The 24,156-nt window shown below is 38.3% G+C and overlaps 1 protein-coding gene across 1 annotated transcript in view; it reads right to left on the bottom strand.

Annotated features, from left to right (window-relative positions):
• The window catches only part of CFAP58 (cilia and flagella associated protein 58), a 57,963-nt gene that overhangs the window by 15,532 nt on the left and 18,275 nt on the right, over nt 1-24,156 (bottom strand). The window contains exons 10-15 of the mRNA XM_054277284.1: nt 20,337-20,498; nt 17,353-17,499; nt 13,876-14,016; nt 13,303-13,526; nt 10,932-11,043; nt 8,617-8,721 (exon numbers count right to left, since the gene is read on the bottom strand). Of these exons, the coding sequence (XP_054133259.1) occupies nt 8,617-8,721; nt 10,932-11,043; nt 13,303-13,526; nt 13,876-14,016; nt 17,353-17,499; nt 20,337-20,498 (891 nt within the window). The remainder of the gene's footprint in view (nt 1-8,616; nt 8,722-10,931; nt 11,044-13,302; nt 13,527-13,875; nt 14,017-17,352; nt 17,500-20,336; nt 20,499-24,156) is intronic.

Raw genomic sequence — 24,156 nt, forward strand, 5'->3', positions numbered from 1 at the left:
ATCTAAATGTCAGTGTGTTTTTAAGAGCAGTTTATCATGCTGTAAATTTCTATAGTGTAGAACATCTTCTAATTCTAGATGGACTGAGATTAGAAGGTCTAAAATAAACTAATGCACCAAGAAGTGTATTGGAAATATGCAGAAATACAAAATCAACTCCTTTCTGAAGAGAGCTAGGGCAAGAACTGAACATTCCTCAGATATCTATTGAATTATTAAATCTTACACAGAACTTTCAGGTAGATATGTAGACCTTCAAGACACCTTCACACAGGTGACTCAAAACTTTCATGTTTTTGAGCTATGATTCCTTACTACAACATCACAGGATTGCATATGAGCCCAAATAAATTGCACCAAGATTTAACACAATTATTCTACAATTGGCTAAGTGTGAGTGGTTCTGCCCTGCTCACAGAACCCTGCTGGCTATACAATCAATTTTTTAAAAATTAAATAATTAAATTAATTGGGAAAAAATTATCCATGTTAGAACAAAAGACACTAGAGATATTCTAGTTACAAGGAAAAATCATCATGCTAGGTATAGAACCACTGAAAGATATTATTCCTTCAATTTAAAACCAATATTAAATACAAAACATCTCTACTTAGAGTCAAAGGTAAAATCTTCACTCAAAGTCCTAGTTTAGCAATGAACCCTTCAAACACAAGAAAAGGAAAACAAAAGAATACCACAAGAAGAAAAGAATGTAAGAGTAGTCCTAAAGAGCGACTTGATGCATTAGGTACCTCCATATGTCACTTCATATCGCATTGGAGATTCCAGTTCAAATAAGTTTCAAGGTATTGGACTGAAATTATTTTGATGGCACTAATTCAGTAGACTGTTATGCATCATAATATTGAGCTGGTAATGAGATATTTTTTATCCACCACAAGTTAGAACTGGGTTGCAGCCAGAGTTCATGGGCACACATTATTTTTTCATTTGAAAAAAGAGCAGAGCTTGTCTTTGGAGTCTAAATCAAGGCTAGTCTTACTGTGTGCCTTTGACACATCCACCTAATTCTGCATGACACTGGGGAAGTAAACTTTTTCTTTATGATTCATATCCAGCTGAAAGCCAAAAAGTAAATGTTAGGCCTGAGTCCTCACGGTATTTCCCATTTCTATATTTCAATGCAAATCCCTTGAAATTCCAGTCACCAACTTAGAACTGGAGTCACAACCTCAAACCTCACACTCCACCCGGTACTGTTTTCTCTCTCTTGTTCCCTCAAGGTACACAGCAGCGCTTAAGTTTTTTATAAGGACAGGAGAGCATTTTTCTGCCTTTTTCCTCCCCCCCACCCTCCCAGAACCATTTGATCAGTGGCTAGAAGTTTTGGCAGCTTAGGTTTCTCAGTCAGAATCATATAATACCGTGTTGGAAGTAAACCTCAAGATTCATATGGTCCAACCTTTCTTTCATTCCCATTTGCTTATATTGGTGACCATCTATGAGAGCAAACAGGAAATTTGCTGTCCCTTTAATGGGACCACTCATGCAAGGACTTCAGGATTAGATCTTAAACTGACACCTTTTAAATCTCTGAATCATAGAAAAGAAGGTTGTAAGGGGACCTCAAGGATCATCTGGTCCAGCCTTTCTCAGCAAAAGCACCATCTTGACAAGGTGGCCCAGTACCCTGGCCAATGGATTATTGCCATGCCTTCTAAATGTTCCCATTGTTACCAACTTTCCTCTTGTGTCCAATCAGAATTCCACAGGAGTAACCTGCACCTATTATCCCCATCTTTGCCATGTGATTCCTTGTAAAAAGAAAATCTCCACCTCCTTTTTAACCACCCTTTAAATACTGGAACATGGTTATTAGGTTTCCCCTCAGCCTTGTTTTCTCAAAGCCAAACAAATCCAGTAGTTTCAGTCCTTCCTCCTATGGCAAGCTTCACCAATCCTTTGATTATCTTTGTGGCCCTCTTTTGGACCCACTCCAGCCTGCCCATCTTTTTCTGTATAGCAGGGACCAAAACTGAGCACAGATTCTATGTGTGGCCTGACAAGTGCTGAATAGAGCAGAATAACCTCTCCTAGTGATGCCCATGTTGACATAACCCAGCACCCTGCTGTCCTTCTTTGCTGCAGCAGCAGAATGTTCACCCATATTTAGCTTGTTGTCTACCAGGATGCCCACGTCCCTTTCCAGAGAGCTGCTTCTAGCAGGTAGATCCCAGCCTGTCCTGCACTCCTGCATTGAATTTCCCAGCTGTAGGACCTTACATTTGTCCTTGTTGAACTTCACTCTTTTAAAGCATTGTTGCTATTTCACTTCTCCTAACAGTGGGCCAATATTTCTGTCTGTTTCTGCTTGTTGTTTACATACCTGAAGAGCTCTTTCTTGTGTTTTTTCACAACACTGGCCAATTTCAGTTCAGTTAGTCGTGCAATTCCTTTGTGCTGATCTGTTTATGCCAGCTACTGCCTATGCAATTAGATGCAATTTTACTGGCAGGAAATTATTCTGCCATTCAAGAGCTGCTATAAGCTAAATCAGAAAAGTGACTTTTTTGCTGGTAGAAATGGGGCTTTTAAGCATAAAAAGGGCCTAGAGCTCAATATACTTACCCTTTTAATTGAGGGCTGAGAGAACTGCTAGCTTGAGCTGCAAGATAGGGTATTAATCCAGTGCTTCCAGAGGAACTCAAATCCTCCAGGAAACAGAGATAGAAAAGCACCAAGTCCTACTACACTATAAAAAGCTAAAAAGAAAATTTCCCTTTTCATTTTTGGATGGAAAATCCCTTCAAAAGGCTGACTTCACATATAAATGAAAAAGGAGCAGTAAAGAAAGGATTGCATTTTGGTAGTGGATTTTGCAGTTCACCTGTAAGTTTCAGTGCACACAAAGCACTATCCCAAGCTACCTCTGGGAAATCTCTCTAAAGACAAGATGACAGAGGAACAATAATGGGCAGGTCAAAGGAGACTTTTAGGGATTCTACAGTCATTAGTTCCCTGAAGTGAATTGCAGTTATTTTTTTATGAAAATAGACAATTTTGCCAAAAAATCCTCAGCTCGGACTCTATACCCTACCTGTAACATGCAAGGAGTTTATACTCTCATATCCAAGTAGAATCTACACTCAGCACTAAAAACAAATATATGCCAAATTTGAGAGGGTAAAATAAATCTAAGCCATTTTGAAGATACAAAGATAACATCTAAGATAAAACTCATCTGGCCTTAATAATACCAAATAATACCAAAATAAAGGTAGGGGATAGGAGAGTATTCTCTCAGTTTTCCTAGCAGATTGTCAGATGTCTTTACTCAGCATTTGAGCACACATTTCTCTTATGTGGAAGCTACTTGAGCACTGAGAGGACTGAAGAACTTAGCAGCAGCATGCTTCATGAAACTTCCAAGCTAGGGAAAGAAGTCATTTTCAGAAGGACTAGGCTCCCATAAAGTGGGCTGAAAAAAATCTCATGAGATTAAAAAAAACCCATAAAAAAATTATATAATGAATGGGGGGGAAATGCATAACAAATAGAGGGAAGCAAATTCCTAAGCTCCTTCATTTCTTGAGAGAAAACTTTGTTTTCAATAGCTGCCAACCTGCATAAACCCACACGGTAACACACAGTTCTAAAGTAGATTTCTTTATGAAACTATAGTACCAGCTCTGAGAAATAAAGATGGTTATGTATATGTTCAGACACTATAGCAACGAGCACCTCAAACTGGATAGAACAGCTCTACTACCAACTTAGCACAAATAAAATAAAACATCTGCCTATTTTGAGTGTTTCGCTACTGAATTGAGTCATGTCTCTAATACATTCATTCACACACCAGGAAAAGAATGGAAATTATTTTATTCCATTTTACTTGATGTGAAGTATGCAAAAGCTAAGTAGCCTGCCAAGGTCACAGAGAAAGTCTCTCACTCTCCCCTCCCTGTATCTCACAATACCTGAAAGGGAACAGGGCTGGAGACAGCAGCATCCCTTCAATTCCTCCTACTCTCTGTCACTGGGACAGTCAGTTCTCTGGAGGGATTGAAACTTAGCTCCAAACTTGGCTCAGTGCAAGGACATGTGGGTGCTATCTGGCTGTAATCTCTGAGTCAGATACATGAGCTAATCATGCCTTTTGCCCTTGCACTCTTTGAACTATGAGCTCAAGAACAGCAGCACAGCATCACATCCTGACTGCCCAATCCTGGGCTTTCCTTGCTGACAACTTCAAACAATACACATGTACAGAAAAACAATGTTTTCACTACTACATGCAAGGCTTAACTAAGACATTTGCCTTTGTCTCCCTGAACAAATAATCTAGATTGCACTTTCTTTTACATTTACATCTATAAACAATCTTCTGAGATGACTGACAAAAGAGGTAACTGACATATAATGTGAATCTTTATGCTGTTATCCATTCCAAGACATGCAGCTGAATAAAATTCTGCTCAGTCAGACATAAAATCAAATTAGAGGAGTTCGCTCTGAAGAGAAAGAACTAAATTTGAAACAAATAAAGCAGTGCATAATTCACTTTTAATGGGATAAGTTTCTAAAAGCACACTAATCATAATCCTAACAGGGTAATAGTTTCCACTGCAGCTTTACCACATCACTGCTCAGTACCCAGCAGAACAGAGCTTCAGTCACGTGAGGGATTTGCCCCACATGCAAAGTGAGCAACTGTATTTTTGCAGTCAGGATTTGCAGAACACTCCTGTTTATTAATAATTATTCCTTGTGACCTTGCAACAAGTCATTCATCCCACATGTGTTCACAAAGACCTTCACCCATCTGTGAGATCTCCTGAACAGCACACAAGGTATTGCTCCACAAAGCCCTGCAGTATTACTCAACACTTTAGAAAAGAACCATAAACTGCTCTTGACTGCACAAATTCAGAAGGAAAGTAACAACTCAGACAGGAAAACTGGCTATCCCTGAAATAACATTTCCTATGTTTGGAAAAAACACCATTGATTTTTATTGACCATAAGTATGCAAGACCTTGTGTTTGGATCTGATTTTTAAAACAGCATTTTTCATCAGCACAGCAGCTCACAACTGTGAGAATGCCTGAATTAAAAGAGAAAGTATGACCACCTGCTTTGCAGCGACTCTTCAAAGTAGCATCCCTGGATGACCATATTTATTTGGTATATAAGAGCTGATTCCTTATAACCCAAGATGCTGTGGTGACAGGGCACAGATAAATCAGAAACAAGAAAATACTTCAGTAATTTCTCTAACAGAGGAAATCTTTTTACACCTTTATTAAAATGTTCAACTCTGAAAAGCTGTTCTAGCAAAACCCAACATGCAGCATGCTGCATATTCTATATCTCTCAGCATCTGTCTGATCAAAAAAATGTGCCCTGATGACTGGTTAAGAGAGATTAAGATGAATTTTTGCATGAGATTTTAGAGTCAAACTGGGTTTTTCCCATATTGTCAGCAATCTAAATTTTCTGACTGAAACACAGCAAATCACTCTTCTAATCACATAGCATGGATTGTAGCTTGCTTATACATTTGCCTCAGTTTTAAAGAAATGACAGGTTAGAAACAATGAAAAAGCTAATAAAAAGGATATGATCAAATGCACATCAGGAACAGGTAAAATAAGCAGATGCTTTTCCACATGAATCTATATACTGTGATCCTTACTTAGTGAAAATTTCCATTTATATATCCAGCTGAAACCTTGCTCCCTGCACTTTTATTTAAAAGACCATTTACCAAAAAGTAAAAAAAGGAGACAGAGCTACAGTGCATACAATACAAATGGAATTATTTTTCCCTTATAAAAACATTACAGCTCTGCATGAGGATGCAGCAGGGTGAATACCCTACAAATCAAACCGTAGGTTGCTGACACTGGGCTCAACCATTTCTTCACATGGGTTATTTCTAAACTCCAAAGGTATTTTTAATACTCAGTATTTAACACACAAGGTTTTTTCTACTCTATTTTATTAACACACTGATGTGAGGGAATTTATGCTACACAATACTTACATTAGACACAGACAGATACAAGCTTCACCTTAACCAAGTATCCTGTTTGCTAGCATGATGGCCACACACACATGAAAAAAGATTATGTGTGGCAAGCAAGAGATTAAGATAATTTTAAAGCTGATACACCCAGTGGCTATGCCCTTGTTACAGGGCAAGATGTGAATGAAGATGACTGGGAGTGAGGAAGTGTGACTTATGCAAGCAAACATAACACAGGGATAGCAGTGGTTCTCTGACCTAATAAGTTTGTATCCCTCAGTCTGCAGGCTCCAGCTCTGAGTATGGGGGATGTTCTGCCAAGTAGGCACAGGCCAGTCACCAGCAATTCCCCCACTCCTGCAAATGAGCAGTGACTGGACTGAGCTGAGCTGACTTCAGGAGAGACCCATATTAAAAAGATGCTGAATGCCTTTAAGCATGAAGGGCTTACCAGGATTAAAAAAAAAAAAAAAAAAAAAAAAGGAAAAAAGAGAGATGAACTCCCTCAACATACAAATTATATTGAGGGAACAAAATTAAAAATTCCTGAAATTTGAGCTAAATTACTGCTATTTCCCATAATTCTAAAGTTCAGTCAGGATCAAATCCTACACTACCTTTCAAATACTTCACTTCAAATACACTTCAAATATTTCAAACTGCCCAGAAGGTGGTCTTGTGAAGCCACCCTTCTTACGTGTGAAACTCAGCTTTCTCCAGAATGCTGATGTTATTGTCCTGCTTATTTCCTTCTGCTGGAAGTGTTCCTTGGGCTGGGTCCTTCACCACAGCAAACTGGAACTTGGTAAGATCAGTTCAGTAAGTTATTAGCAAGGGGTTTGTATTGGTGAGTATCAGGGTGTGATTTTAGAAAAGAGATGCTACCATCATACCAAGGACAACCAGTCCAAAGAATAATGAAATGCCTTGTATCAGATTATCCAGACACTCAGCAGAAGCAGCTCTGCCAGCACCCTTAATTTGTGGTAATTGTGCCAGTAAGCTAATTAGTAGCACTTAAAGCCCCTAAAGGGAACAAGTTGGGGTTGTTCTCCATCTCTGGTTACCTCCTCATACCCGCACCCTGCTATGAAAGAGCCTTATTTCAGTCATGGTGGAGGACTCAAAACCCTGGAAAAACAGAAAAGAGCTCAGAAACATTGATGTTAAATCCCTGAACAAAATTGGGAGCATAGTATTTTTGGCCTTCACTATTATTTCTCCAAGAGAAACCTTCATTTCAGCATTGTTACACAGGAAATTGGTGCCTGAATTAAGAACACAAAGGAACTCATTAGCAATTCTAGCTATAATAATTAGATTTTATATAGCCAAACCCTGTCTTAAATCTAGAAAAATAATAAAAACATCATAGAGTTGCCATAGAAGGACCATTGCAGAGAGAGAAACATTACTGTACTAGCCATTGGTATAATCTAAGCTCAAATATCTACTATTTCAAAGATTTTCTTGTGCAGGCAACTTAATACCTCTATATCTTAGTTCTTCAGCTGAAAATAACAGCAAAATGGGAGCATTCTAAGGATAAGGCCAGATAAGCAATAGAGATGATCTAAAATCTAACAGAATTTGTTTTGTGCATGGGTAAAGCACAGTAAATTTGGAGCTATTTTTGCTACATTTTAAGCTAACTATTTCACTGACAGCATTTCAGTGCTATGCAACAAAGATCACATTTTTCCAAGCAGAGGAATAATACACCATAAATTACATTCAAATGAAACTTCAGATCAATGTTTTCCCATGAAACAATAAATAGAGACAAACCCTGTTTTGATAAGATCTGCTGAGCTTCTTCTCAAGACAGAGGGAGAGTCAGGTCACATCTTACTCTCCAGTGAGTGATACCCAACACAGATACACAAGACTATTAGGGTATTTAAGATGTTAAAATCATACCTAGAGCTGCTAATCTATAGCTAGCCCTACAGTCACCAGAGAGACCAGATCAATACCTCTGGTTAAAGCCAGGACTCTCTGAAGTCTTCTCTGTTATATTTGATAAAAATGCTTGCACTGTAGGAATACAATCTTTCCTTCATTCCACAGCATAAATCTTACTGTTATCACTGGGGTTAAGGGACATCTGATAGTTCAAAAAAAGATAAGCTATCAGAAATATTTTTTTTTGCAAAGTTCAGCACAAAAACCTCGAAATCAAACATGCCCCAGCCAGCAGCATATCTAAATCACACAAACTCTTTAGGATTCCTCCTGGCAAAAGCCAAGCTAAGCACAAATGTCATTAATCAAGAATTTTCCTTCATGTTCAGATGACAGCATACTTGTTTAAAATGACACAGAAAAACTTTTCAAATAGTCTAAGTCTGACCTGAACACTAATCTATGACATGAATAAACTAAAGCAAACCTTTAATTGTATTTTCCAGAGCTGACCAGGTATCAATAACCAGAACATAAAAATCAACTAATCTGATGCTGTTTGTTCTCTTCCAGTGAGTCAGTGCTGCCATCTAAAGCTACCTAAAGGGCATGCAAAAGAAATCCAAAGTCTGCATCTAAGGAACATTCAGGAAGCACATGCCACTAGACAAAGTCAAATATATGAATGAGATGCAACAAAATAATGATGCTGCAGTACCTGAAGGAGAAATTCTTTCTCTATCACTTCATTTGTCTTGCTGATAAGTCGCTTCTGTAGTCTCTGAACTTTCAGAATCAGCTCATAGGTAGAGGGGTCACTGGCCTAGGAAAGAGCAAAGGAGTCTCAAAAATTATATATGATAACAAGTTACTGTTTCTTTTTTTGCAAATGAAAACTATAATATCTCAGTGTTCAAAAGTAACAAGTGTAAAAGGGGGACTAGGGGAAGATGCATTCAGCTATTTTTTTTTTAAATTGCATGTTCACAAGCAGTCCTGGAACTTAATATATCTATTTTAGCAGCAACTGGAACTGTCCACTGACAAATTAAAAGCAGTGCAAGTATCTCCTGCTGTTCAAGAACTTCAAACAGTGTCAACTTAGTTTTTAAGGAGAAGATTTTTCTATTGAACAAAGCACCAATTGCACTTTAGTCTTGAAGCATGTGGAGAATTTAAGAGGATTTGGGGGGTACACTGATGAATTATTATGGGGTTCTAAAGTGTCCATACATGTGAAATCCCATTCTTCAACGGAATTAAATGTTTAAAATGGTGACAGAATGTTTGCACTGTACTGTTGCCTTCTACCTACACAGCCCATAAGAACAGGAGCGAGTAGACGTCTGTCTCTCCATCCCTTCCTTTTCATTCTTTTGGCATAGATTGAATCTGGAGAAAGCTCTAAGGAGCAAAGAAATAATTCCTCCTCCTTCTCAGAAGGAGCCAGTACAGCTTACTTTCCCAGTACTTTGTGTCTTGTTGGATCTTTCAGTGAAGGACAAACTCTGCCTGCAACTTTTCCTCACTCAGGGTCTCATATCAGCTCTCTCCCATCTGGCTTTTCCCCTCTCATGGGGTGCCTCACAAGGATTAAACTCACACTGCAGTAAAGGCTCCAATAAAGTCCTGCTCTCTTATATTCACTTGAGCTTATAAGGAACTCTGCATCTCATTGTTCTTAATCTTTTGTCTGATTTTATCTAAATTGACTAATCAATTCAAGCATAACTAGGACACTGACACAGATACACATGCAGCGCTTACAACACAAAATCATCTCCTGAGAAACCAGGCTAAAAAGTAGACCAGTCCTCATGATCCCCTCAGTCCTTGATTTTTTTATAGCACTGCCCAAGCATGGTGCCAATTTGTGACTACTGTAGTGATATGAGAGTGTTTGTTCATTAGGAATTGAACCAAAACCCCATCAGGATTATTTCATACAGATCTTGCCATCTGCTGGCCTTTCTGTGTTCCAAATACAAACCAGTTACCTAGAATGGAAAGACATGATTTCCCCATTACCAGTCTCTTCATACATTCATTTTCCCATCACTGGATGTTTTGACTGGCCTGATTTTTCTTTTTTACAAGATGCTGCTAGAGTTTGTACCTAGATGTGTTTAACCTACTTCAGCATCCTGCATTTTATCTCCCTTCCATGAGAAAAGTTAATCACACCATCCACCTTTAAGCTCACCATGGAAAGATCAGAAATTCACTATCATACTAGTAAGCACAGTCAAAATATTCAGCTCTGCTTCTGCAGGGACAGAGCACATTATCACTCAATATTAGAGAAGCTAAGCAACCCAGGCTGGCATCAGATCAGAGATCCATGCAACTGAGGAATCTCAGATGGCACTGACTTACATCAAAAATATCCAGCGATTCCAACTGATGTTCATATATTTCATCTATGCTTGATGGATTTTTTATTTTTCCCCTTCACTTGGCAGGTTCAAATCATGTGAAAACTTAGATTTGCTGTTTATGTAAAGCAGTTGAACTCACATTACCTGGAATTACTATCTTTGTGAGTCCACCACTGTTTATGTGGAGGACTCTCTCTGTTTTTTCTCAGATGTAATTTACCTTCTGACTTCATATGTGTTCATTCTTCAATCTACCTATTCTATTAGCCTTTCAATTACTGGCTTTCTTCCCATATACATCTCCCTGCTCAGTGAGGGTAGGATTGTATCTTTCCCCTATCATCTTATTTCTCACCATCCATGTTAAGGAATCACCCCCTTCTAAATTTGCCTAATGCATTCTTACTCCCTTTAGCACTTCACTGTCTCTTTACAAATCCCCCTGCAATTTTTCATTGAGAAAGTGTCACAAAAATAGCACTGATTGCATTGTGCAAGGAAAGCATTCAGCAGGTAAGGATTCCATTGGTACTATGGAAATTTCAGCCTGCCCAGTCCCTCCACATCATTTGCACAACAGTAAATGAAATAGGCTTTTGCTAGGTCACTGATGTGATAATAGGGGGTTTGGGAACACAAAATCCTCACACATCACCTCTAATTTTCTCCATCTGTGAACTTGCAAGGGCTTCTGCAGTTCTTCTTCCAAAATTTTGCACCGAGTCTGTTCCCTTAACAGTTCCTTCTGCATGTGATTAAACTCCCATCTGAAGACCAGCATAAAATAAAAAGAAAAATCACACTAAAAATACTTCAACATGACCAAGGCACTAATGTGGGCATTAACAAATCATTCTCCCATGCACTATGATGCACAGGAAGCACTGCATGGAATGCACAAAGAGGCACTCTGCCACTGCAGCAATACTGTGGTGGCAAAATGTATCAACACAACAACACTGAACAGGTGGAACCATAAAATAACACACTTGGACCTCTTCACCTGCTTAAGTAAGAATGGCTCAGGAAAGAGGCTCCCAGGGAATCTACTCCACAGACTACTGGAACTCGCTCTTCACATCTTCCCATGTACATTAAGGCCAGAAGGACAGTTAGTTTATAAACCTACAAATCAGTCATGGGTCATACCCAGTTACTCCAGTGTTGAATCTAACAGCTTGTGTTTGAAAGGTTTTAAATCTACATGGCTCACACAATCCATCAAATAAATCACACTCCAGGACCTAAGCATGATGGACACCATTCCTAAGAGAACTGAACTTTGATTTCTTTATTACATCTCCTCAAGGAATTTCAGAGGGGACTTGCTGAATTTAAAATTAACTGAGCACTACCAAGATTCTTCAACAACTAGGCTTTTATGGTGGTGATAGGGGATTTAAGGGCAGGAAAAAAAGGCATATTTTGTAATTATCTGACCCTTATCACTTTAGGGGTGGGTTCCTCTAAATTCTCCAATGTCAAAAGGGGGTGAAAGATTGTGATGTGCCTCCTCCACCACTGAATCTTTTCCTACTAAACTCAGAATTGCATTTAGCTCACTAGAGAGAAAAAGGTCTTTTTTTAACTGTGAGGTTGGACAAGGTTATGGAAGAGGGAAAAAACCTCACATTTCCAATTGGCAAATCGGGAAAGCTAATTAGCAGCACAAGTGATAAATGGAATCTTTTTGACAGGCAGTTTTCATGATGGTTTTGGACTTCATTAAAGTACGAGATTGCTGCTGCAGTTAGCAAGAATTGATCCACCCATCATGGCATGCAGCACACTACACTTCAATACTATCACTGAGTTTCAATACAGTAACAGACTTTCAGCTGAATGCATTTGGGCAGCAAGTTCAAATTCCTATCTGCAGTCAGTCGATGAAAACTGCAATTGCTAATGCCGTGTGCCCAGTTCTCCTTTCTGTTTCACCAAATCAAACTGGCATAATTCCACTGGAGTAAATGGGACTGACCATGGACTGAAGTTAATTTTTTCTGCTGAAAGCCACAGAACCACACTGATAAAGTAAAGATCTCACCCAAAACTGTGATAGCTACACCGAATTGGTACAATGGTTATCTGCTAAAACATAACTGCCTCTCCTTGCAAATCAAGACTGATTCTTAGAAAATATCCAGTTTCCCATCAGGAAAGAATACACCTCAAATACATGAGGGGCAAACAAGAAAGGAAGCATTAAGCTGGAGAAGGAGGAGATAAATTAGGTTTGGGCTATTAAATTACTCTTTTAAAGAAACAAAACCTTCAGTGAAAATTTAACTAAAACTTTCTCAGAGTTCATATGATTTGCATCTAAATCTAGAAGGAGAGAGCTCTGAAAACAGGATTTCATTCTGAATATGTCAAGTGTCTCCCATATTCAGTGGATTGCTTAACCAAAAGGAGTTCCACTAATCTAGGCCTTGTACCACTGTACCACTTAGGAGCTCACTGGACTGTGAACAGATTTTCTGCTGCTGTCAGGTTTATTCTGTAGGCAGTAACTCACAGTACAAGGGGAAATACGGAAACTATTTCAACTTTAGCCAAGATCTCTTCTTTCCTTATTATGATATTCCAATTTTCCTAATTGTTGGTAAATTGTTTAATGAATTTAATCCAGTCTGTGTTTGAGGTCAAACCAAAAAAAAACACCTTTCTCCAAGGTTGATACAAGTCTTTATTATGTATAAACCATATTTTGTGTCTCAAACACAAAACCATGGTGGCAGTCACTATGGAAATGTATTCCATTGGGTTTCCTACCTGAGCTCCTGCATGTTAGCCACACTCTTGCCAAGTATTCTTGGCAACTTGAGACAAGATCTTTTCTTTTCTTATTATGATATTTCAATTTTCCTATTTGTTCATAAATTGCTTAATTAATTTAATCCAGTCTGGGTTTGAGGTCAAACAAAAAAAAAAACTTTCTCCAAGGTTGATACACGTCTTTACTGTCTCAAACACAAAACCATGGCTGCAGTCACTATGGAAATGTATTCCACTGGGTTTCCTACCTGAGCTCCTGCACGTTAGCCACACTCTTGCCAAGTATTCCCTTCTCACGACGTAGTTTTTTGATCTCCAGCTTGAGAATCCTCATGTCCTCCACCCGCTGCCGGTACTCGTTCTCGCCCCGGTTCAGGACGGACTGCTGGATTTTGATCTTCTCGTAGAGCAGCGCCACCTCGTCATTGCGGCGAATCAGCTGCGTCACCAGGGCGTGTCTCTCACCGACCACCTGTGGGCACCGCGCAAAGCCATCAACTCACACTTCCTTCACACAATCCCAGAGTATCGTGGCTATGCTTGGATCAGTCAAAATCATAGACATTAAGAGGTTTCACTGCTATTAATTAAAGAAAGATGGCAAGAACCTAATGATTTCCCCTACAAGGGTTTGATCACCTTGAAGAGTACAAACTGCAGATTTTGTTCACTTCAGTATCTTAACATTTTGGTTTTAATGGCATTATAAAGCTTTAGTGCTCCCAAATTCACAGGAGCTAAAAATCTTCATCTTAAAATACACTGGACAAATGAGGGAACAGAATGCAGGGTCTTTGAAAACTCAAATTAGGTATTCCAACCTTGTCAAATTCTCTCTTTTGCTTCATTCTCTCTACCTCAGCTTCAGCAATGATGTTTAGGAGTCTTTTCTCTTCTGCCTCCTGATTTTCAATATAGGCTTTGACTTCCTGAGCCTCTTTTGTCATCTTAAGCAGTTCTGCCTGATGGATATAAAGAATACAGGTGAACAACTGTTAAATAATAGCTTCCCATTACAGAAACCTACAAATAAGAGTTACTTACAAATATTTCATACATTATTTTACCTTCCTGAGAGGTACACATTTTGTTAGTTTTTGAGAACTGATCACCAAGATAAGTAAGCATGAAGACACATAAAGAAATAATATAAATACTACTTTAATGTAATTGTCTTATACACAATAGAAATTTGAAAGTATTTTTATCTATGACAATTGTTCAAGTTGTAATTCAGGGATATCTCTTTTTTTTTTTAATTTTACTACACATATTTAGAAAGCTTTTCAGTGGAGTTGCTATTCATAGTCAGTCTGGGATGTGAGAAAGAACAGTTCACCTTGCTGATAAGGGCAACAATCTCTGCTGTATAGTACAAAGCAGCATCAACTCAAGAAAGGCTTCAGACTGCAGTAAAAGGATTGGTGGCAACCAGGAAAGGAACAGCAAGATTTAAGAGCCACAGCACTTTGTTTAGTGGGTGTGTTAAATGAGGAAGACTGAAAAGAGGGGCTGTTGTGAAGCAAGGAGGAGCAATACACTGCTACAGCAACTGCCCAGCACCAATACAAACTAACACTGGAATCCGCCCAGTCATTCTATCCCACTGTCACAAAATTTGCAATTTAAGGCATGTATGTAGATAAAAATAACAGGGTCTTCCTGGAATATTAGAAGTTTTTATCACTGCTAGGTAATTAGAGCCAAGGTGGAACTAGCTGACCACAGTTCATTTTCATAGCTTTGAAAACTTTCAAGCCTCAACTCAAAGACCTTACCACAACTATGACCCTTATAAAGAATGATGTTCAAAATAAGCATCATCCAATGCTGAAAGATTGAGCCTGTGATGAAGGGTGCACCCACAAAAACATTGATTTAAGACAAACAGTTCCATCATAATAACAAAACAGCTCATTCCATTCATATTTTCTTTAATAAAATTCTCATTTTCCTATATGTGTAAGACATAGCTCTCTTAGTCAGTGTCAGATATTCATCAGCTGAATAAAAATGCAAGTCACTTCATGCTGAAATTCAATAAACACTGTACAAAAGCAGCCCACAAATGTAAAACTGCTCTTGTGTTCACCATTGCTGATAATATTTTTTTAATAGATCACAAATCTATGGTCCTCTTTTGTCAGAAAAATATGAATTGTAAACAAGAAGTGGCATTAGATGTGGTCAGCAAATACTCATATAAACAAATCTCACTAGAATGCATTCAGTTTAAATAAATCTGAGCTGTCTTGTATAGTAAGGAACATAAATACTTAAAGCCACACAAGGATTTTCAGTTAGATTAAATCTGCCCAGAACCACAGTACGAGGGTCTCTGTACATCAGGTAAAAGGAAATTAATAAACACAGTCACTGTGCATGCAGAAAAATGGTCACGTCTGAAACTACTGTAAATCAGCACAGCTCACCTGAAGTCAGTTCGAGAATTTGTAAGAACTGAAGAACAGTCAGCAAGAAAAAATAACATATATGGGACCTACACCAATATCTCAAACCAAACTCAAACTAAATCCTTGTTTAGACTCTGAAGTATTAGTGCAAGTGATATTTTTATTAGTATGCTCTACTAGAGGTAGGAGGAAAGCAGGAGTTTTGTAAAAGTTATAACTGGGACTGAGCACAGAATACTGAAATAAAAAGTCAGATTTTATATTCAGATTTCCAGAAAAAATATGCATAAACACCTACAAAATTATATTCATCACTTGACTTGCAAGCAGCTCCAATCTGGAGGGCCACTGATTTTTATTTTTTTTCAATATTCAGATCCTTTGTCTAACAACTCTAATCTGCAGCCAAGCATGAAGGCCAACTGAAGCCAAAAGATGTCATTGAACTGGCTTTAATAGAGCTTGGATTTGCCATGATTACATATTTTTAAGGCCTTTATGCCATCTGAGGTGAGCATGTCTGTATAACCTCATTCCTATGAATCCCGGTCCTCCGTGATTTAGCACATTCTTTAAGCTTATTTCCCAGGAACAGCTTTCTTACTTCCTTCACATCAGTGCAAACAAGACAACTTGATGCTGGCTTGCAACACAAAGAATTGGCTTCTTTCGTGTCTGTGACAATCAGCTGCCTCTGAATTCTCTTCTAGTTTCGCACTCAGCAGTGACACTCAGGTAGAAGACCACAATGCCCTGAAGCAAGTCAGTAATGTCATGTCAGTGTATGGACAAACCTGCTGGTGAATAACTGAGTGGGTAAACCATGCAGCAATCATGTCTGTCAAACAAATGGCAGACAGTTCTGAGGTGATGAGACAGAACTGGGGACTAGTTGAGGCTGAAAGCTGCTCACAGGGAATGAGATGCTGTTTGACTTCTCCATCACTGATAGAACATCTCTGAGACAGACCAGGTACAAGAATACAAATTCATCACCTTTTTACAAAGCCATATTGACATCTTGTCAAAACTCTACGTGCTGAGAGAGGCTGAAAATTCAAGGAGTCATAGCAGCAAAGCAATAAACTGACAAAAGAAAACATTGTGAAAAGTGACAGGGAACTTTTGTTTTTTGGGGGTATTGTTTGCATTTTTCCTGGTATTTTTTTTCCTAGTGCTTAGTGAAGATTAAAAATAAACTCCTGTGAACACAACTGCATAAATCTTTTCAGAATATAGCAAATTGGGTTGAGATACCACCACAAATCTAATAGCTTATCCAAGGATGGGCTGCAGCAGCACTGAGAAGAACCATCCGAGCATCAAGCTTAGATTTCCTTTGATTTAAGACAGAATCTTGCTGCTTTATACCACAGTATTAAAATAACTTTCTCTGCAGAGGGACCTACTAAAAGGCACTGCCTAACTCCCAAAAGGCTAATGCTTGCTAGTTACTTAGAAATATAGCATTGTGCAATATAATGGGATTTGCACTTAAAAACAGTAGAAAGAAAAAAAGTCCTTAAAAAGTTGAGTTATAAGGGTTTACATTAAAAAGGTTGCTAGAATCAGTTTATACACAAAATCAACATCTCTACAAGCAAAGTGGAACTTTTTAGTAAAAAATGTTCAGTCACCAAGAGATTTAACGCTTCCAACAGACAATTCCAGACTCTTTTATTATTATTAGGGGCAGAGATGAAATTTGTCAGAAAGACAGATTTCTGCAACTATTATCTCTAAAGGGTGCTGAGATCTTGTGCTTCAAGTACAGAATAGCTTATTAAAATACAGCAAAACAACTACCACAGATCAGAACACAGTGCAGTCTGGGAAATCATGGAGTCCACCCTTTGAAAGAAAGATCTGTGTCAAGGGTCTTACTTTCATCGACTCTTTCTCATCCTCTGACTGCTGGAATTTCACTTGTACTTTCTCAAGGGCTATATCCTTTTCTTTGACCTCCTCTTTCAGCTGATCCACCTGGCGCGTGGAATTTTTCAGTTTCATCATCATTTCTGCCATCTCGTCCTAATAGAATAGGAAGTGTGATCACAGAGAGGGTTAAAGCAAGAGGTTGTTTGTGATGTGGATTTCAGGCTATTTAGATGTTGGAAAATGTAGCAACGGTGCATGAAACTAGATCTGTTGTACCTACTATAAGACATCACTTTTTAATCCAACAGAACAAAACAGTTTCATTAAACAACAGTTTTTTGTTTAAGCCAGCATGACATTGCAATAAAAAAAAAAAAAAACCTTTTAAAGATACACTGACAAAAATAATGACCATCAGTCATGAGTTTAATAAGACATTTAATTTAAAGTGCTGGGCATACTATAAGAACTAGCAGTAAATCCAAATCACTAAGATTCTGATCATATCCATCTGTTTTCATGCTCTAATAACATGCTTTTCCAATAAGGTCATGCATAGTTGAGCACAAATCTTTGCAGAGAAGCTCATTTTGTGCAAACAAACATAGCCTCAGTAAGATACCAATACATGCTAGTTTGCACAGAGGTGCAAAGTTCAAAAGAGGGCTCAGTCTTTGAGAAGGTTCTGTGAAAATATTTAGCACATACTTTAAGCTCAAATACAGAGCAAAAATGTTGGTAGCACTGAAGAGAGATTCAGGTCAGTAGGAATACTTCTAACAGCACAAAGGTGCCTGCCTGTACAAAATTAGCATTTCAGCTCAGCACAGAGACAGCACATGTTATGCCATGAAATGGAAGCTAACAGAGTCAATGATTACACAGATATATTCTTCCGGATGTAATGAAAGCAGCTATAGAGGCTACTACTCCTCTGCCAGAGCCTACCACCTCACAAGGAAGACATCATAATCTCTCATATGGATCCACCCTCTTCCAGTGCCAAACCAGGGTAGCTTAAAGCTCCTTCAGCACTATTCACCATAGGTTGGATTTACTCAACAAATGAGGGATTTTTACCTGCATGAAGTGCTTAATGTAGCTAAGCAAGATGTTGAGTCATGGCAATGTTCACCCAAGCAGCACAGAGAGAGGACTGATTAGTAGTAATAATATCACTAGGCCCAGCTGTTTGCACATTCAGCCACTTCCATGAAAGCAAAAGTTATTAAAAGCTGTCTTGGGTACACAGCCTATAAATCTCTTTGGTGTTGTAAAAGATGACAGAGATTTAGCACATAGAGCCCAGACATACCTAAATACATTCTCAATTCTTTATTTAATGCAAAACAGTTAAGAACACACAATTTTGCAAACTGGTCTCCTAATCAATGTGCTTAAATAAATGAACTCCTAGCACCAAAAGAAAGCCCCAGGATGAAAGCATCAGCTATTTATATCATAATAACAGCCTGCCAGGATGCCTTTTCCATTCTAATGACTTTAATATTATGGTATTCTGGAGACCACTGGCAAGGTGGGCATAAGATCATTTCACATTAAGCAGTCCAAAAATATTTGCATCCAGCTTTATCTAAACAGGCTTGTGCAAATTTTACTTCCCAAAATGAGAAAGCGTTCGCCATAATGTTCAAAACAACCATATTTTATGGTTTCTTTTTCTTTCATGACTGCGTGACCTGATACTGAACACTGAATAGCTACTTTTCTCATTGCTAAACATAACACTGCCTTGGCCAAAAGATCTTTTGGGGTCAGCTATTTTCTCATGCAGGACTTGCCAGAAGAGTTTGGTAGTATGACAAGCAAGCTATTAAAGCCTAAATATTGGCCTCTAACAACTGGATCTGTGAACAGCATAGTGTTATCACCATATAACTTTCAAAACCCAAAGACCAAAATGCTGCTCCATTTCTAACTCAGCAAACAGATGCCTGTTCTTTATAAATAACCAAATTTATTTAGTGTTTTAAGATAAAAATAACTAGGAAAAAAATCAGCATTGTGATTTTTCAACCTTATTTCTCTTGACAGATTGTTTGGGAGCCACAAGAATCCCAACACTGAATCCACCAGATGAGAGGCTGACTAAGGTCAAGTAAAACATCCCACATAAATGGCAAAATGGTGCATTCCTCATAAAATTCAGCACACAGCTTGTTAGGAACTTTGACAGTTCCTTCCCATGTGCTTCTCAAACAAAACAACTACCTTTCCAAACCTAAGTATAAATTTGTAATTTACTATATATTTTATGTCATAAATACTTATTTGGAAATAACCCAAGGCTTAAAATGACAGCTATCCAGGGCCCCAATACCTGCCAATTACAATAGGATTTGTGTAGTATTTTAGATCTTTACATCAAAATAACAGAATATATACTTAAGTGCTCTGTTCTCTTCTTCTAGTATTGTTAGTGAGATCCCCGAGGAGGAGATATGAATGGAAAGAATCATCTCCTGAGGAAAATGACACTCTCTGAAAGAAACCAGTAAGGTGGAAGCATTTGGTTCTCATCAGAAGACCCCATTTCAGCTGGAAAAGTGTTTCTCTGCTTCCTAAATCATTATTCACAGTAATGTGCATACACATTCAGGACTAAGGAGGCAATCTTATTCCCCTCATACCCTATTTCACATACATGCATACAACTCCTAAAGGGATAAAAGAGACTGGAGGCAGGATGGCTTTATGAGTCTGTGGCTCCAGTGTACCATGATTTTACGCATGGTTTGCAGCAGGGATATTTCCACATGATGACTGAGGACTCCTATTTCCAGCCCAAATACAAACGGTGTAGATAAAACTTCAGGGACCTAAAACATTCATTTCCTCAAAACCCACAGGAATGCAGAAACCACTTCTGCCATTGAGCCACTGAGCTTCCCTTTAACCAATTAAAATTAAATCAGAAAAAAAAAAACAACAGCAGAGAGAGAAGCACAAGGAAAAATGTATCCTTCTACCTTAGCTTCAATCAGATTTTTACTGTACAGGGTCCTCTCTGTTCTCAGACTTTCACAAACAGCTTTTTGCTGTTTTAATTTAAGTCCTTGCCCTTCTATTTCCTTCTCATAGTTGCAGATCTGAATTTGATGCATTTCAAGATCTTTCATGTGATTGAGAATCTGGAGCAAAAGGACAGGAAAGAAATTAACATGATTAAACCATCATCACAAGATTAGAAGGATGGAACAAAGTTTGTGATTTGAAAATGACAAGTTTAAATCCCTGGGATAAGCAGTTTTAACTACAGATGAAAATTGCTCCAGTCGAAATACAAATTTAACTTTTCTGACTTGCTTATGTGGGACAAAACTGTATTTTAATCTGATACCTAGGTTTCACTCAAACTTATAGAGGAGCACATATTTAACACCAAGCCGCTGAAAGAAAATATTGCCACAGACTGGTTGCAATACAATCAACATAAACAGTTTCCATCAAGAATAGACTCCATTCATTTATGAAGCAAGTCTAGATTTTAGATGTTGTTTTGGATGTCAGCTGTATGATAAGATAAATTAACACACATGTTTTTCCAGAAGCCCTGCACGTGCTCCTACATTCTAACAACCCAACTTTTTTAATGAACATATGACCACGGAGTTGATGATTACAAAATGTTCAGATACAATTACTACTATAATAAGAAAGTCAGTTACTGTAACTTACACTTGGTCTAAATAAGTAGGTAAGGTAGGTAAGGCCTAACACTTGGTCTAAATAAGTAGGTAATCACCATTATTTGCTTCTATGAAAGATTAGAAATAATTATGTGAAGATTAGCTAAGGAGAATGGAGTATTGTAGACTATAGAAAGAAGATGATCACATGCAGTATCAATAAACAAAACCACAAAATTTTACAGACACCTTTATTAAGCAGTTACATAGGCATAACGTAATTAAGTTATCATAACAAATAATAATTGCTATGTTACAGGGGCAAAAATACAAATAGTTACTAATCATTATGAGGAGATTCTAAACATTTTAATTTAAAAATAGTTTTTAAAAATTTATTTTTGATTTTTCTCGTGCTATACAAAGCTGAAAACAGCAGCACTCAAGGAAGCAGCATTCATACAGAATTCAGCATCACAAAAAAATAAGAAATATAAACAATACTAAGGAGCACACACATCAAAAACATGGTTTACCAGGTTCACTACCCAGGAGGAGAAAACAATGCCATTCTTAAAGCTAGGGGAAAAAAATTAGGCATTAAAAAAAAGCTGGGGAATCACACAGACAAAATCCAGGAGAGGAGTCAACGTCCAGATGCAGTTCATATCCCGTTCTCCTGACTCCACTTTTGAAAGTAGAGTTTTGGGCTAAAATACATGCTTGCACATCAAAGGAGAAGAAAAAAACAAATGTTTACATCAAATAGTCAATAACTGCAAAGTTCGTAGTTTACAGCATTGTCCCTTCCTCAGCAGTAAAGTCTTGGGGAGGCCTAACTACAGGACAGGAGCTTAAATAATTAAATATTCCACCAGGCACCTCCAACCAACTTTGAAGATGGGGGAGAGCTAAATATCAAAAATTTTATTACAGAAGCAGGAATACAATTCCAGCACATTGTAGCTGACTTCAGGTGATCCCAGGAACTGCTTACAATGCAATACAAAAACACAATCCCACTTTATAACCTACTCCTGTCTTTTCCTTCACTGTTTAAACAATCTGCCAATAGTAATAGCACAGAAAAGAAATCAATAAGGCATGTTTTCTATCTGCACTATGGTGATAATAGGCTGGAGCAAGTTTTGAAAGTAGGTCACTGCATTTATAAGCATTTTACTTGTTTCTGATACAATATAAGTGCAGTAAGATTGTGGACAAAGTTTTCTGAGTAGTGCTCACAGGCTAGATGCTGATTTTGCTTTTTCAGGAATGATTAAACTCAAATAATTCTTTCTTATAAATACAGAAAAGATACACGCAGTGTGTCACAACACAGCCCCATGGGAGGCTGAGCATGCTCAATTCCTGTTTAGTCAATAGGCACACTACACCTCTCAGATTTGGCAATGAGGGCACAAAGCTAAGCAAAAAGGATTTGGGATTCATCGTTTTTCTTCTATCCTCATAGCTCTATTATTTGTACACTTCACTATCATCTACTACTGGTTATCTGTTTAGTTCTATAAACCTACTCAATATGTCAGTAGTGGTGCTGTCCTTACTTGCTTATCCTTTTTTGACCACTCCAGGAAGTGCTGCCATGGCCTTAGTGATATGTCTATTGAAGAACAGGTTTGCCAAAAGATTATGTGAATTTAAAAAAGGAAACTTATCTTTTCATTTTCCTGGATAGGTTGTTAACTGCACACTCAGCATTTTAAGAGGGTTTATTTGAAAAAAGCCAACATATTAAAAACTGGTTTTGGGACTCCTCAGAAAACACAGCCAAAGAACACTTCAGATGGAGCTGGAAGGTATCAGTGAAAATTTCACTACCTCCTTTTCAGTAGCCTAAACCTCGCACAGAGAAACCAGTATTTTATAATTTAAGAATTTCAATTCAAAAAGGAAAAAAACCTGCTAAAAGTTGTACCAAATAATACAGGCTACATAACAAAGAGCAAGAAACAGATGTTGTTACTTACTTGTGCTGGTTAATCTAGAAGTAAGACTTTTCAACAAGTGGCAGTGACTTGAAAATAAGCAGTCAGCCAAGGCAATAGTTACAGGAGGAAATCATGCACAAACTCTCACCCTAAAAATATTTTACTGTTGTGTATATGATTTTGTTGACTCTGTTTATCAGCTAATAGTAAATTATTGTTGTCACAATATACAGAGTATTACCATACAATTTCAGAAAGCTTTAAGCATTTGCCCTAACAGAGTAACACCATATCACACCAGAAGGCTTCAGGCATCTGCCTATACAGAGTAACATCCCATCACTTCAGAAGGCTGCTCATCTTGTTCTTCAGCCAAATCTTTTTTACCCTCATGTTCTTGCACTGCACCTGTGTGCCCTCTGCTCCCTTTGGCGGTTGGTCAGTGCCCCTGGGCACTCCATGGCTCGTTGCTGTCAGTGCTGCTCACAGCTGTGCCCATTGGGGATGGGGCTCTGCCACAGCCCTACTCCCAATCCCCACAAACCGTGTGATGTGGTAAATGATGATTTTGAAAGATGAATTCTGCAGCTCTGTAGAGTATGTGCTGCTATAAATAGCCAGGCAGCTTTTAGAGCCAGAATAGCTACATCTCTTAGCTACATCTCTTTTTCAGCTCTTATGCAATTCCGAAGGTGGGGTGCAACTTCCTGCAAAACCAGGTTGGTAGTAAAAGGTGAGAGAAGAGCACTGACTGGCCATAGCCTTACTACCATCAGTAGCTCATTCCCCACCAGCTGTGAAATGACTTCTGTAGTTCTGACACAGCTTCTCAAGTCTGAATAGGTCAAACAGTGAACCTAAATATTACCTATTTACATAACAATCCTGATCCTATGTTGTCCTACCCTGCGTTTGGACTTGAAGGACAAGACTGCTCTCTCACATACCCCTGTGCTCAAAACTGTTCTTGCTGCTCTTCACCTATAAGCAGAGTCAGGAACTGCCCCTTTGGTGATCCAAGGAAGCCTGCCAGTCCTTTGGAAAGCTGCAGTCACTGCCGGCGTCCTTATACAAACAGCTCTAGTGTCATAAGCCATTTACCGAGCCTCTGCCTTATAAGAAATGATAGAAAATTTACACCCAAAGTGGCAGGGGGAGAAAAGAAAAAGTAAGCAAACAAACATTTGTCATTCTCACCCTCAAAATAC

This window comes from Melozone crissalis, unplaced genomic scaffold, assembly GCF_028551555.1.
Source record: "Melozone crissalis strain CALT ecotype California unplaced genomic scaffold, PUWL_Pcris_2 ptg000019l_1, whole genome shotgun sequence".
NCBI classification, from domain to species: Eukaryota; Metazoa; Chordata; class Aves; order Passeriformes; family Passerellidae; genus Melozone; species Melozone crissalis.